Raw genomic sequence first — 14,121 nt, 5'->3', positions numbered from 1 at the left:
ACATAAAATAAATACACTATCCACATTAGGCATCAATGATCTTGAATGGAAAATAAACCCTTGATGGAAGAAAAATGTAGGAAGAGATATATGTAAAAATATCCTTTTTGCCCCTTGATTGTAATCTCAAGGCAAGAAATCAAATAAGTTTGAATTAATGCTACATAGGGAAAAAAAAAAAAGGTTAAGGTAATAGAAATATTCTACTATCATTATTAATTTTGTAAAAATATTTTCCTTGATAATATATTTTTAGGAGAATTATTTGATAAAAAAATGTGAAATAATTCTCATATTTGTAAATCTAACTCTTTATATATTTTGATTTAAAAAATAATCAACTTTTAACATAAATACCTTTATCATTTCAAGTATTTATATGTAAATTTTAGAGAAAAATTATTTTTACAAGAAAATAATAAGAATCAAAATAAGATCGAAAAATGATAAAATGTTAAATTTTAAAAATTAGATTTTTCAATTACCTTTTAATCAAATAACTTTTTTTAGAATCTCTTCTTATAGTAAAGTATTTTGAAAAGAAAAAAAATTCTTTTTAGACTTTAAATAGTTGGTCTTTTCCTATAAATTAATTTCTTTTTACCTCATTTGATTGCCTGTTTCCTTTTTCTTATTTATTTAGATTTTGCATCCATTGATTAATTGGGTGGGCTTTAGTTAAGATATTGTATGTGCCGGTTAACAAAAAATTGAAAGGCAATAAAAAATTCTATTAATCTATTAAACATTAAAAAAATTTATGAAAATTAAAAGAGAGTATTTTAAAAACTTTAAACTTTATTTTAATTAAAAAAAAATTTAAATTTTTATTGACTTTTATATAGGTAGTTACAATGGATAAAATTCTTAATCCATTCAGAAAGGAAGTAACATGCAATGAAGCAAAACTCCCAGCGTCAGTGTGGGAAGGCCCCGGGCGTGAGGATATCAACGGTGGGTTTAAGCCGGCAGCTTTCCATTTAGTTGTTTTCAAGTTGAAAATTTCGGAATTGAAAACCTTGCCAAACTATCATCGAGAGTAATGGCATCGCCTTCATCAGACCAAAACGGGTGTGAAGAAGAAGAAGAAGAAGCGAAGCCCCAAAATTTAGTGGCCTGCCAGTCACCTACTCTCCTCAAAGATCCTCATAAGCATATCTCCAGGCATGGGCTTCGTGGAGAAGTACTTTTTCAAAACTTACTCAATTTTACTTTCTCTTGTTTCCATGCCGATTTTTCTTGTGTTTTGATACGTTTTGTTGTGGGTTTGTTTTATTTTCTGTTGTGTGCAAACTAGCTTGTTCGTCTTTCCAAGGGTTTTTCTCTCTCGGTCTGGAATTAGGAGGGATGACTGAAAGTGAAAATGCAAACTGTTTTTGATACAGAAAAGTTGGATTTGTTAGAAATCCACACTTCATACACAGGTTAGTCCATAAGAAAATAAAAGAAAACTGGAAAAAAAAAAACTGAAAAAAAAACAGAGAATTAAGGAAGAAGATTAGACCGAGTCTTGTGAAAACCACAATCTCCTTAAAACAGATTCGCCTTCTCCACAAGTGCTTTGAGAATCACAAGGCGTCTGTCTCCCAGGATAAAACGATCTTCGAATGGCAGCAACAGCACTCTGCAACCACTCCGGCGAACTGGAAATTGTTCAACTCTATCACGGACACGGAAGGAACTCTGACAATACTCCAAAGTTTTTTTCTTTCTGTACTTATGAAAGAAAGTCTACCACTATTTATAGACTTCAAGGAGGGAAGAATACAGACAGGTTCAGAAAGCCAAACTGAATTTGGCTTCTTGAGACTTTTAAAAATTCTGGAAAAAATGATGAATTTATTTAATTCAAGGGATTTACTTAATTTCATTCATCCCCTTTTTCCAACAATTCCCCACATGAACGAAATTAAGACACGATGAACATTGTGATAGAGTACAACGGTTGAAACCTGCATAGGAGAGGTAGGTGTTACCCTTTGAACCTTCCCTTGTAGAAATATGTTTACTCTACTAGCTAAACAATAGACACGATGTCCTTGAACTGTTCTGCCATTTATGTAGATGATGACATATCTCACACAGGAATCTTCCTAACATATTTCAGTTCTCACTTTTATGTTCATTTTGGCCATGAACATACGCCTGGTTCTGTAAGAGTTTAATAAGAATTGTGCCCTATTCAATTCCCTTAGAAGCGGCCCCACTTCACTCTTACATAGGTGATCTCTTAATCACGAGTAACCCGCATTACTCTGTTCGGATTTCCGAAGCATAAGGATCATTAAAAGCATAGCTTACCCTTTCCTTTTACGGGCATCACTATTTTATCATAGGAATGGACTAGGGAAGATCCCCACAGTGATTTAACAAAGTCTTTACAGTTTAGTTGTCCCTTTTGAACCTAGATCTCGGGATCTCCAGTCAACTAGGTTGGGTATCCACTGTATTGACTTATTCTTTTATGGGCTTTAGTCCCATTCCCCTTGATGACTTTTCAACTAACTCTCTATTTAACCCTTTGGTTAGTGGATCCGCAATGTTATCTTTGGATTTCACATAGTCCACAGAGATAACCCCAGTTGAGAGTAGTTGTCTAATGGTATTGTGTCTACGACGAATGTGTCTAGACTTACCATTATACATATTACTCTGTGCTCTACCAATTGCAGATTGACTATCACAAAGTATGCAAATTGGAGGCACAGGCTTTGACCACCTTGGAATATCCTCTAGGAAGTGGCGTAACCATTCAGCCTCTTCCCCACATTTATCTAGTGCTATAAATTCAGATTCCATTGTGGATCTGGCAATAACCGTTTGTTTTGAGGATTTCCACGACACTGCTGCACCTCCTAGTGTAAACACATAACCACTATGGGATTTTGAGTCTTTAACATTAGATATCCAATTCGCATCACTATATCCTTCAAGTACAGTAGGATATCTCGTATAGTGCAGCCCATAATCACGAGTAAACCGTAAGTACTTTAGTACTCTTATAATTCCTTGCCAATGCTTGGCTCCGGGATTACTCGTATATCTACTTAGTTTACCAACCGCATAGGCTATGTCTGGTCTTGTACAACTCATTAAGTACATTAGACTGCCTATTATTCTAGAGCATTCTACTTGAGAAACACTCTCACCTTTATTCTTGGACAAATGTAGAGTTACATCCACCGGTGTTCTAGCAACTCCAGAATTATCTTTATCAAACTTTCCAAGAATTTTGTCTACATAATGTGACTGACTTAATATGAGTTCATTTGATGTTCTTTTGATTTTTATTCCCAATATAACATCAGCAAGTCCCATGTCTTTCATGTCAAACCTTGAATTCAACATGTTCTTTGTAGATGTGATCATCTTATCATCACTACCAACAATAAGCATGTCATCTACATACAAACATACAATGACATATCCATGTTCTGTATCCTTGACATAAACACACTTGTCACATTCATTGATTTTGAAGCCATGTGACAGCATAACATTGTCAAATTTTTCATGCCATTGTTTCGGTGCTTGTTTTAAGCCATACAAAGATTTCACCAGTTTACAAACTTTCTTTTCTTGTGCTGGAGCTGAAAAACCCTCAGGTTGCTCCATATAGATTTCTTCATCTAAATCTCCATTTAGAAAGGCTGTTTTTACATCCATTTGATGTATTTCAAGATTTCTCAATGCAGCAATTGCAAGTACCATCCTTATGGAATTTATTCTCGTCACAGGAGAATAAGTGTCAAAATAATCTAGGCCTTCAGTTTGTCTGTAGCCTTTGATTACAAGTCTTGCTTTATACTTGTCAATTGATCCATCTACTTTCATCTTTCTCTTGAAAATCCACTTGGAACTTAAAGGTTTACAACCTGGTGGAAGATCCACTAGTTCCCAAGTATGGTTTTGCAATATGGAATCAATTTCACTCTTAATGGCCTCTTTCCACATAAGACCTTCTGTAGAGTTCACTGCCTCTTTAAAAGTTTGAGGTTCGCCTTCAAGCATAAAAGTTAGAAAATCTGGACCAAAAGACTTTTCTGTCCTTACCCTTTTGCTACGTCTAGGTTCTACCTCAACTTCTTCATTTTGATCCTGACTCTCAAGCATTCTTTTTTATGAACTTGGCTCTTCTTTGGATTTACATGGAAATACATCTTCAAAGAATGATGCATTCCTTGATTCCATTATCGTGTTCTTATGAATATCTGGGATATTTGATTCATAAACAAGAAACCGATAAGCATTACTATTATGTGCATAGCCAATGAAAATGCAATCAATAGTCTTAGGTCCTATTTTCACCTTTTTAGGTGGAGGAACTGCCACTTTAGCAAGACATCCCCACATTCGTAAGTATGTGTAGGATGGCTTTCTTCCTTTCCATAACTCATATGGAGTCTTTTCTGCTTTCTTTTTGGGTACCTTATTCAAAAGGTAATTAGCAGTTAAAATGGCTTCTCCCCACATGTTTTGTGGCAAACTAGAACTTATTAACATTGCATTCATCATTTCCTTTAAGGTACGATTCTTTCGCTCAGCCACTCCATTGGATTGAGGCGAATAAGGTGCTGTTGTTTCGTGTATAATCCCATGTTGAGCACAAATGTCAACAAATGGCGATTCATACTCACCACCTCGATCACTTCTTAGTACCTTAATTTTCTTGTTGAGTTGATTCTCAACTTCGGTTTTATAGAGAACAAATTTCTCTATAGCTTCATCCTTGCTTTTTAGTAAATACACATAACAGTATTTGGTGCTATCGTCAACAAAAGTAATAAAATATTTATTACCACCTCTTGTTTGTACAAATTTCAAATCACAGATATCACTATGGATCAAATCAAGGGGTTCAGTGTTTCTTTCAACACTTTGAAAAGATGACCTTGTTAGTTTTGCCTCAACACAAGTTTCACATTTATGGTTGGAGTTAATTTGGAATGTTGGTATATGATTTAAGTTAATTAATCTACGTAATGTATCATAATTAACATGTCCTAATCTACCATGCCATAGATTAGAAGACTCAAGCATGTAAGTAGAAGTACTAGCTTTATTCATATTTGACTTAATAATAGTCATTACATTGAGTTTCCACATTCCATCACTCATATACCCTTTCCCAACATACATTCCACTCTTGGACAAAACAACTTTGTTTGAATCAAAGACCAACCGAAATCCATGATTATTCAGCAGTGAACCAGACACCAAGTTCTTGCGAATTTCCGGTACATATAAAACATTGGTCAGAGTCAACTCTTTCCCAGAAGTCATCTTCAAGATTACTTTACCTTGACCCTTGATCTCAGAGGTGGCAGAGTTCCCCATGAACACTTTTTCCCCATTCTCAATTGGTTCAAAAGTGGAGAACATTTTCTTATCAGAGCATACATGGCGAGTAGCACCAGTATCAATCCACCATTCCTTTGGGTTAGAACCCACCAAGTTCACCTCAGAGACTACTGTTGTGAGGTCAATGTCATAAACATTTTTAGTGATGTCGTCAATCACATTAGCTTCCTTAGGTTTATTCTTTTTGGGCAGTCTACAATCAACAGACTTGTGACCTTGCTTACCACAATTGAAGCATTTCCCTTGAAATTTCGGCTTCTTTGAGATCCCTCCTTTAGGTCCCAACTTAGATCCTTTTCCTTTGTTGTTGTTCGTCTTTGCGTTGGAACTTTGACCATGTTCCACAAAGTTAGCCTTGGCCTCATTTAGAGTGTGCGCCCCTTTCTTTTCAGATCTTCTATTATCTTCTTCAATGCGAAGTCTAATAATTAGATCCTCGATGCTCATTTCCTTTCTTTTGTGCTTGAGGTAATTCTTAAAATCTTTCCAAGCAGGGGGTAATTTCTCAATAATAGCTGCTACTTGGAAAGTTTCACTCAACATCATTCCCTCAGCATGTATCTCATGCAAGATTACTTGAAGTTCTTGGACTTGACTTACCACAGTCTTGGAATCTACCATCTTATAGTCGAGGAAGCGACCCACAACAAATTTCTTAGCCCCGGCATCCTCAGTTTTATATTTCCAGTCTAGAGATTCCCATAGCTCCTTAGCTGTTTTCTTGTCAGAATAAACATTGTACAACGAATCAGCTAAACCATTCATGACATAATTTCTACACAAGAAGTCAGAATGTTTCCAAGCATCTATAGCACTGATGACTTGGATATCGTGTTCGTCTTCTTTGAGCTTAGGAGCATCCTCAGTCAAGAATCTTGCAAGATTCAACGTGGTCAAATAGAATAACATCTTTTGTTGCCACCTTTTAAAATTTAGTCCACTGAACTTCTCTGGTTTTTCTCCTGGTGAGACAGAGATTGGTACAGCAGTAGGCATCGCTGGCACTTGGGCCACAGTAGGGGTTGCCACTGGGGCTAATTCAGTTACAACAACGTTATCGGATTCAGTTGTCATTTTCCTGAAACATCCAAGAAAATGTGTCAATTTCTTTTTCCTTTTTTTTTTTTTTTTTTTTTCCTTCAAAAACTTAAAAAAAAACTGAAAATCACTTTACAGAGTATTCCCAGGAAAGCCTAGTGGGTTATAATGACCCAGACCAGGACTAGCTTCCTTAGACAGAATATTCAGTTCCCAGGAAATTGGAGGGGTCACAAATGGTCCCGCTTAAATTCCAATTACCTTAGACAGAACTTCTCTGTATCATAATTTCCAAATTTTCAAAAGACTTGGTACAAACTTTATAAGAAGGTATTTTTCCCATAATAGAAAAAACATGAGTCATAGTCCAATGGTGTCATACTGAGTTGAGCATGAGAAAAAGGGCTCAGGTTAAGAGTTCAAAACTTCTTTTTGTAACAAATGGTTGTTTTTTTTTTTTTTTTTTTTTTTTAAAAAAAAAAAAACACAAATTTGAATTTTTTTTTTTTTCTTGGAAAAAAAAAACACAAATTTGAAATTTTTTTTTTTTTTTTCGATAAACCCAACTTCTTTTTGTAACAAAAGTTGTTTTTTTTTTTTTTTTTTTTTTCCTTCAGATAAACCCAACTTCAACAAACTTATTATTATTTCTTTTCGGAAAAAAAATTTGTTTTCCAAAAAAAAAAAACCAACAAACAAAATTTTTTTTTTTTTTTTCGAAACCGAAAACGACAAACCAAATTGTTTGTTTGTTTTCCCGGAAAACTTAAACAACAAGATTATTTATTTATTTATTCCAATTACCAATTGTAATTTAATTTTATTTTATTTTATTTTATTTTTTTTTCGTCTTCTTCTTCCTGATAACTTTTTTTCCTTTTCACCAACCACTGGTTTTTCTTTGAAGAATCTGTTTTAAGATTGTTAGAAATCCACACTTCATACACAGGTTAGTCCATAAGAAAATAAAAGAAAACTGGAAAAAAAAAACTGAAAAAAAAAACAGAGAATTAAGGAAGAAGATTAGACCGAGTCTTGTGAAAACCACAATCTCCTTAAAACAGATTCGCCTTCTCCACAGGTGCTTTGAGAATCACAAGGCGTCTGTCTCCCAGGATAAAACGATCTTCGAATGGCAGCAACAGCACTCTGCAACCACTCCGGCGAACTGGAAATTGTTCAACTCTATCACGGACACGGAAGGAACTCTGACAATACTCCAAAGTTTTTTTCTTTCTGTACTTATGAAAGAAAGTCTACCACTATTTATAGACTTCAAGGAGGGAAGAATACAGACAGGTTCAGAAAGCCAAACTGAATTTGGCTTCTTGAGACTTTTAAAAATTCTGGAAAAAATGATGAATTTATTTAATTCAAGGGATTTACTTAATTTCATTCATCCCCTTTTTCCAACAGGATTTTTGTGTCAACTGCTCCTTTAGAATTAGGATTGAATACAAATTTGAGGCATTGCTTTTGATTTATTTATTTTCTGCATAGCAAAAAAGGTTTTATATGAAGAAAATTTTGGTCAGAAGCCGATCGCCATTTTACTCCAACTCTCCATCTTTCTTTGGCTGTATTTACACCGGGCTCCTGCAATTATGAAGCATGGCCAAGCAATACTCACATTTTTGGGCTTAATTATTCTTGTGTGATCTGATGGCAAATGTTAACACAAATTATTACATGAAATTTTGCACATTTCAATTCCAACACTCATTTGGCATCAAAGGATTGTTTTGCAGATTCTTCCCAAGGGCCTTAAAACCTGTGGCAGCAGCATAGCATTGACCCAATGGTATGACAAACTAGACCCTGTTGTGAAGCAAAAGGTAGATAATGCAGGGTTTGGAGGCTTCATCTCCAGTCTCTGCCCTTCTTCCCGTGCTGAAAAAGTTCGAGTTATCTCCCTTGCAGAGCGATGGTGGGATACAACCATAGTTCAAAGTCGCGGTATCGGTTATTGACTCGGGAGGTCTTGAGGCACATCTGTCTCGGTATCTCAGATTGGTATCGGGTGATACGCAAAAAATTCTAATTTAAGAGCTTAAAATAATTTTAAAAAATTATAAAATTATTTAAAAACTTAAATACAAATAAGTAGAGTGAAAAATTAATAAATAAACTTCTATTATATTAAAATTATTCAAATTATAATAAAAGCATATTTTGGGATGATTTAAAATAATATTAAAAATCTCTAAAAATATTTCCCTCCTAATCTCCATGGAGTCCTTCGAAACTGGCACGGGCAAACTCCACGCAGAGTCAGCAAAATTCAAACAGGCCTTCCGGCCCCTAAACGCTAATGCAGCAACATCATGCGCCCGGGCAGCCATCTCGGCAGTTGGATACGTCCCCAGCCATATTCTCGACTTCTTATTGGGCTCCCGCAGCTCGCACACCCACATGTTCCCGTTCCTCCTCCTCACTCCCCTGTACACTGGGTGCCGTGTCTCCTTAAACTTCCTCCTACAGGCGCGCTTCTTAGGCCGATCCGACGCCCGCAGAACTTCCTCGTCGGATTGGATGGTCCTCCGGGTCTGCCAGTCCGACGCTGAAGAACTCTCTGGCGTGCTGACAGAATGGGAATCTGACGGAAATGGATACGAATTACAAAATTGATTGAAGAAGTCCATTTGAATTTGCAGTGAGAGAAGGAAGTGTTGGTTATCCAACTCGGGTATCGGTCCGGTACCGGCCATGGTCGAGGCGGATACGACTCGGCCGAGTCGTACCGGTATCGACCGAGATTTTGAACCCAGGATACAACAGGGACTTTGCACTTCCCTTTTGGGGAAGTAGGAATGACCCCTTATGATTTCAGTGTTATCACGGGGTTGCGGATTGGGGGGAAGCCTATCCCATACAATGCCGGTGTTCACCGATCAGAGGATGATCTTCTTAAGGCTTTGGGCAGTCGCCCTCCGGTTATTCGTGGTTCAGTTTCATGCTCCTGGCTCTTTGAGAATTTCCACAATGTTGTTTGCAACACTGATAGAGATCGAGAGTGCCATACTCGGGCTTTCATCCTCTACCTCTTTGGATGCACTATGTTTGGCACCTTAGATTGCAAGGTGAATTTGAACTCCCTCCCAGCTCTTGAGGATGTTGACAGAATCGGAGAATATGACTGGGGCGGTGCAGCCTATGCTGCTCTATGCACCCACATGAACAGTGTGTCACGGGGTAAGGCCCACAGGCTAGGCGGCCTTTGGAAAGTCTGGGAGGTACTTAACTTTAAAGAATGCAGAACTTTTACATGATGCATTTTGTTTATCTCCTCACATTTCATGATTGTTCTACAGATTTGGAGCTACGAGTACTTCAGTCTACTGGCTCCCTCCTTAAAGGTTGATGATTCTATGGCTTTTCCCCGATCTTTAAGATGGTGGGGTGGTTCTGAATTTGAGATGTGTCCCAAACATAGGATGGTTGACTTGAAGAATTTTCGGGAAGCAATCAACAATCTCACAATTGAGATGGTAAAGTTCCCTCAAAAACCATCAATTCGGTCATCACTTATCTGTGAAACAATATATGAACTCCTACTCTTTCAGGTCAACTGGAATCCATGGGGTGAGATTGAGCCAACTCTGCCTCCAGAGATCCGCCATGCCAAGGAACTGTCACGTCGGAGGATTTTGTTTGAAGGCCCTTCTGGCCAATTTTGGTTCCTGGGAGAAAGACTCTCCATGCAGACGCTGGGTTCTCCTCAACCTATGGTTCCACTCCCTCCTCCCATGTCTATGAGGTTGACTGCTTCTTTCTCCGCAGAAGAGCTAGAGGGATGTTTTAAAGGATTTCCAGCAGAGAGATTCATTGATCACTCTGGCAACTACGATGACTTTTGTGCCTCCTTTCTTATGCCTCCATTTAGAAACAGTGTACCTTTGGTGGTAAAAACCATGTTGTTTAACTGTGGCTGCATATTACAACTCTATGTGCATTCTGAATATCTTTTCCATCTGCAGGACCAAGATGTTCGAAGCCAAGGAGAAACTTCAAAAGAGGGACTGCAAATCCTTCCAGGTGATATTCAGATCCCTAATCGTCCATCGTGGAATGTATACTTGCCAAATGAAGATGGGATTTTGGAACAAGTGGAAGTTCCTCGGGTCAGCTATGGGGAAGGGCTCCCCCTACCTCCTCATGTCCACCTGGTAAAAAACTCAAACCAAGGAATTTTAGCTCCTGTTTGGATTAGCTGCTTCATGTAAGGAACACTTCCATGCAGGCATACCGCCCACACCTAGAGGAAGCTTACCAGCTCATCAGTGGGCTCAAACACTTGGTGTTGGTTTTAAAGACTGAGGTGTGATGACTTATAAATCATCTCCTTATCATTACAATCCTTAGTACTGTCTTTTATATATGGTTTTCTTTCTTTTCTCAGGCTCAATTTCAAGCACAGGCCAACCGCAAGCTACAGGCTAAAGAGGGATACTTGGTAATGGATTTTCATCTTAATGGCCCTTGGTTTGTTTTCATTTGTCCTTGACTAATGAATGTGGTTTTTCTTACAGTATGAACAGATTGCTGATTTGAAAGCACAGTTAAGGGACAGGGGAATTGGTCAGCAGCAGGATGTTAGATCTTCATTCTATCGCCCGTATTTTCCTATGCCTCAAGAAACATGCTGTCCAGGGACTCCCACACCTCTGCCTCCACATAAAATTGTTTCTACACATTTGGAAGAACGATTGAATGAGCCAACTGGTACAGATGCTTTGGTTCGCCCTGGTACCCTAACTCAGCAACCCATTGGCAGTCCTTCATATCCCAGTTCCTCTGCAAGTCAACCTAAGAGACCAGCCCAACAGCGGCAGGCTCTGGCAGACTACTGGAGTACGTTTTGGTACCAACTCTGTGGCTAGATGGATCAAGGCTGAGCAACATTGTGAGCAAGATGCTGCTCGAAATGGGATGGTGAGCACAACCATGGGCAATAAGAAAGCCAGAGTTTAGATTCTAAAGCAATTTCTTCACACTGTTGTTCCTTTTCTTTGTAGTAAGAATTCTGACTTTAGTGAGCCATTCTTTTTAAATGAAAACATGGGTAACCTTTTTTTTGTTTACGTTTTTGATGTGTTGATGGTGTTTCATTGATGTGATTCTTTGACATGTTGGGTTGAATGGGACTCAAAACACAAGTGAAACAGAAAATAGAAATGGCAGGGGTTGCAGCCCAAACAGGGCCTTATAAGTGTTGGAAGAAGAGGAGGTGAACGGTGAGATGAATGATCTGTAGAAGCATATTAATTTATGTGATGCAGGACAAGTAGATGATCTGGTCACAATAGTTTGGCTTCATCTTCTTTACCAGCTAAACAAAGCATAAAATCCTAATTTTATATGCCTAAACTGTCTGGGTGATAGGCCTCATTTCATGGATACCTCAAATGCTTCTGCTTTTATTGTGCTGTCTCTCTTTCTTCCTTCTCATTCATACTCCTACAAACCTCACAAACCAAATATAGTTATCATAACCAAATTATTATGTATATCATTATTTATTATTTTCCTTAAATAATTTTTATTTAAAAAGATACCCTTTATCTTTTAAAAATATGAAATATCTTCCATTTAAAAAACAATAATATTTCTATGATCATCTTATGCCAAAGGAATTTTCCTCAAAAGCACATGATGAAGTATATGGTATTAAAAAATTTTAATATATCGATTAGACGTCTTCTAAACTTATAATCTTGACCGTTAAAAGTAAGTGATGAAATGAATGTTGTTGGATGAGATACAAATAAATAAGAGCAAAATATAAAAATAATAATAAAAGGCACAAACGACTAATACTAAAAAAAAAATAAAAAATAAAAAATTAAAAGATTATGATTAAGATACAAATCAACAAGTTAGGTGCAAAACAATGGAACGTAGATTGGTACGAAGTAATATTATCAAATTATACATATGATAAATTATGATCAATCTTATTTTTCGATATGTACTAATTCGATATTAAAGTTAAGTCTTATTATGTTTACAACTTTTAAAAAGTTGGTATTGATATTATATATATATATATATATATATATATATATTAAATGGACATTATTTCATCGCTTGCGAATATTCATTTTAATAAAATTAGATGATAATAACACTTAAAGACATGATTAAATGAAAAATGATTTTAGGTTGAAAATGTCTCCTCCTATTCCTACCAAATCAACAAATCATATGTGAATTAAACGTCTCATACCTTAGCTAGGAAGAAATGGACTAAAAAGAGAAAAAGTGGCAACTTCTTTTCAGTTCCTTCCTTGGCTTTGATCTGCTGCAAGGCTTAGGCTTAGTTGTCAAATACTTGCAATTATATGAGTAAAAAGGTGACGTACCACGCCCACTCACATACTAACTCCCCACCTTCTTCTTTAATACATATAGTATACATTTTCCAAGGAAAAAAGGTGATGGATAGAAGCTTTAATTTCCACTCTCGTAAAGGGGTTTTTGACCCCTAAATCACATGTGCTGCCCACTCTCGGCAGTCCGTGACACCACCATGCTTCCATGTGTGCTTTAGTTTTTTGTTGGAAGACAACAAATAAATCAAAAAAGAGGGAAAATTTGTAAAAGGGCAATAAAAGGAGTGTCGCCTTTATTTTTGTTGGCAGTGTATGGGTTCACTAAGGATAAAAATAAAGTAGAAAGAATTACTAATTATTGTAATCAGAAAGAGGGCCAGAAGACTCACACCGACATGTCTCAAAGTGATTTTAAGTTTTTCGTAAGGTTCAATTATCAGTTCAAGATATAGGTTATGTTTGTCACTAGAGGGAAATACAACAAAGTAAAGAAAAAATAAATTTGAATTCAATAAATTATTTTAAAAATATTTTATTCTTATATTGTATAGATTAAATAATTTTAAAATACATTAATTTTTAATTAATTTTATTTTCTTTCATATGTATGATAATAAAATTTAATGTGAGAAAATTGTTTTTCTTAGCATTTTTTTTCTTTTTTTAATATTTTTTTGAAAATTAAACAAAATCGGGTTTAGTTGAAAATGTTTTTTTGTTTTTTTATAAAAAATCAAACCCTATTTTTTTAAATGGAGGAAGAGCTTTTACAAGTTTTTTCATTACACATTAAAAAAATAGTTCTTTTTTTCAATGAAATTGAGGTAAAATGTCCTTTTTTTTTTTTTTTTTTGCTTTTATATATATAAGCATGCAGTATTTTACTGGTTAGCCTTTTAGGGGATCTTTTTAAAGATGGTATAAATATTATTAAATTTAGAAAAGACACGTTTTAAAAACAAATCTATTTTCACTTGTCCTACTTCTAAAGTAGCATTAGGAAGTAAAAGAAAAATATTGTTCCTTGTTTTTCATTCAAAAAAAAAAAATTAAAAATAGAAATAATTTATATATATATTTTTTTAGAAGTATAAAGTTAAATTATTGAAGAAATATAGAATACAAATTTAGTGTATTTTTAGCCATTTAGGCATAACACAAATGTGCCTTTAATTGAATGAGGAGGAGAAAGGAGAAAAGGAGAAAGAAAAGGGGAAAAGGGGGGCATGAAAATCCTTAAGGGGTGTGGTTTTCATTGAGCAATAAAAAATAAAAAGAACCCGCCCATCACCCATTCAAAAGGGGGCTCTAAACCCCTGGCTTTCTATGCCAACTCCGCCCAGTTCGCAACCAAAAGAGAAAACAAACCATCCAACCTTCAAAAGCAAAA

General features: G+C 36.0%; 3 protein-coding genes across 3 annotated transcripts; 2 read left to right on the top strand and 1 right to left on the bottom strand.

The window, feature by feature from the left end:
* The first annotated feature begins 890 nt into the window (after positions 1-890).
* LOC132253351 (uncharacterized) lies at positions 891-8,369 on the top strand. The gene is made up of 2 exons (XM_059735130.1): positions 891-1,183; positions 8,148-8,369. Exons 1-2 carry the CDS (start codon positions 1,043-1,045, stop codon positions 8,367-8,369), a joined length of 363 nt encoding a protein of 120 aa, XP_059591113.1. The 5' UTR covers positions 891-1,042.
* Positions 8,370-8,591: 222 nt separating this feature from the next.
* On the bottom strand, positions 8,592-9,172 carry LOC132253350 (dehydration-responsive element-binding protein 1F-like; the record flags this gene model as incomplete). The annotated part of the gene is made up of 1 exon (XM_059735129.1): positions 8,592-9,172. A coding segment is annotated over exon 1 (516 nt), but the record flags the coding sequence as incomplete, so codon positions are not given.
* On the top strand, positions 9,173-11,480 carry LOC100243242 (uncharacterized). Its single transcript, XM_010646470.3, has 7 exons — positions 9,173-9,632; positions 9,711-9,887; positions 9,963-10,301; positions 10,377-10,565; positions 10,640-10,717; positions 10,799-10,852; positions 10,929-11,480. Exons 1-7 carry the CDS (start codon positions 9,210-9,212, stop codon positions 11,277-11,279), a joined length of 1,611 nt encoding a protein of 536 aa, XP_010644772.2. The 5' UTR covers positions 9,173-9,209; the 3' UTR covers positions 11,280-11,480.
* The last annotated feature ends 2,641 nt before the right edge of the window (positions 11,481-14,121 follow it).

Source organism: Vitis vinifera, chromosome 19, assembly GCF_030704535.1.
Source record: "Vitis vinifera cultivar Pinot Noir 40024 chromosome 19, ASM3070453v1".
In the NCBI taxonomy this organism is placed as follows: Eukaryota; Viridiplantae; Streptophyta; class Magnoliopsida; order Vitales; family Vitaceae; genus Vitis; species Vitis vinifera.
This window is presented reverse-complemented; position numbering and strand designations above follow the sequence as displayed.

What these genes read in the sequence shown, in the direction of transcription:
- LOC132253351 (XM_059735130.1), top strand. Translation starts at nt 1,043, where the DNA reads ATGGCATCGCCTTCATCAGACCAAAACGGGTGTGAAGAAGAAGAAGAA. An exon ending in GGCATGGGCTTCGTGGAGAA is followed by an intron (nt 1,184 to 8,147) that starts GTACTTTTTCAA and finishes ATTGTTTTGCAG; the next exon opens with ATTCTTCCCAAGGGCCTTAA.
- LOC100243242 (XM_010646470.3), top strand. Translation starts at nt 9,210, where the DNA reads ATGACCCCTTATGATTTCAGTGTTATCACGGGGTTGCGGATTGGGGGG. An exon ending in ACAATCTCACAATTGAGATG is followed by an intron (nt 9,888 to 9,962) that starts GTAAAGTTCCCT and finishes CTACTCTTTCAG; the next exon opens with GTCAACTGGAATCCATGGGG. An exon ending in GAAACAGTGTACCTTTGGTG is followed by an intron (nt 10,302 to 10,376) that starts GTAAAAACCATG and finishes TTCCATCTGCAG; the next exon opens with GACCAAGATGTTCGAAGCCA.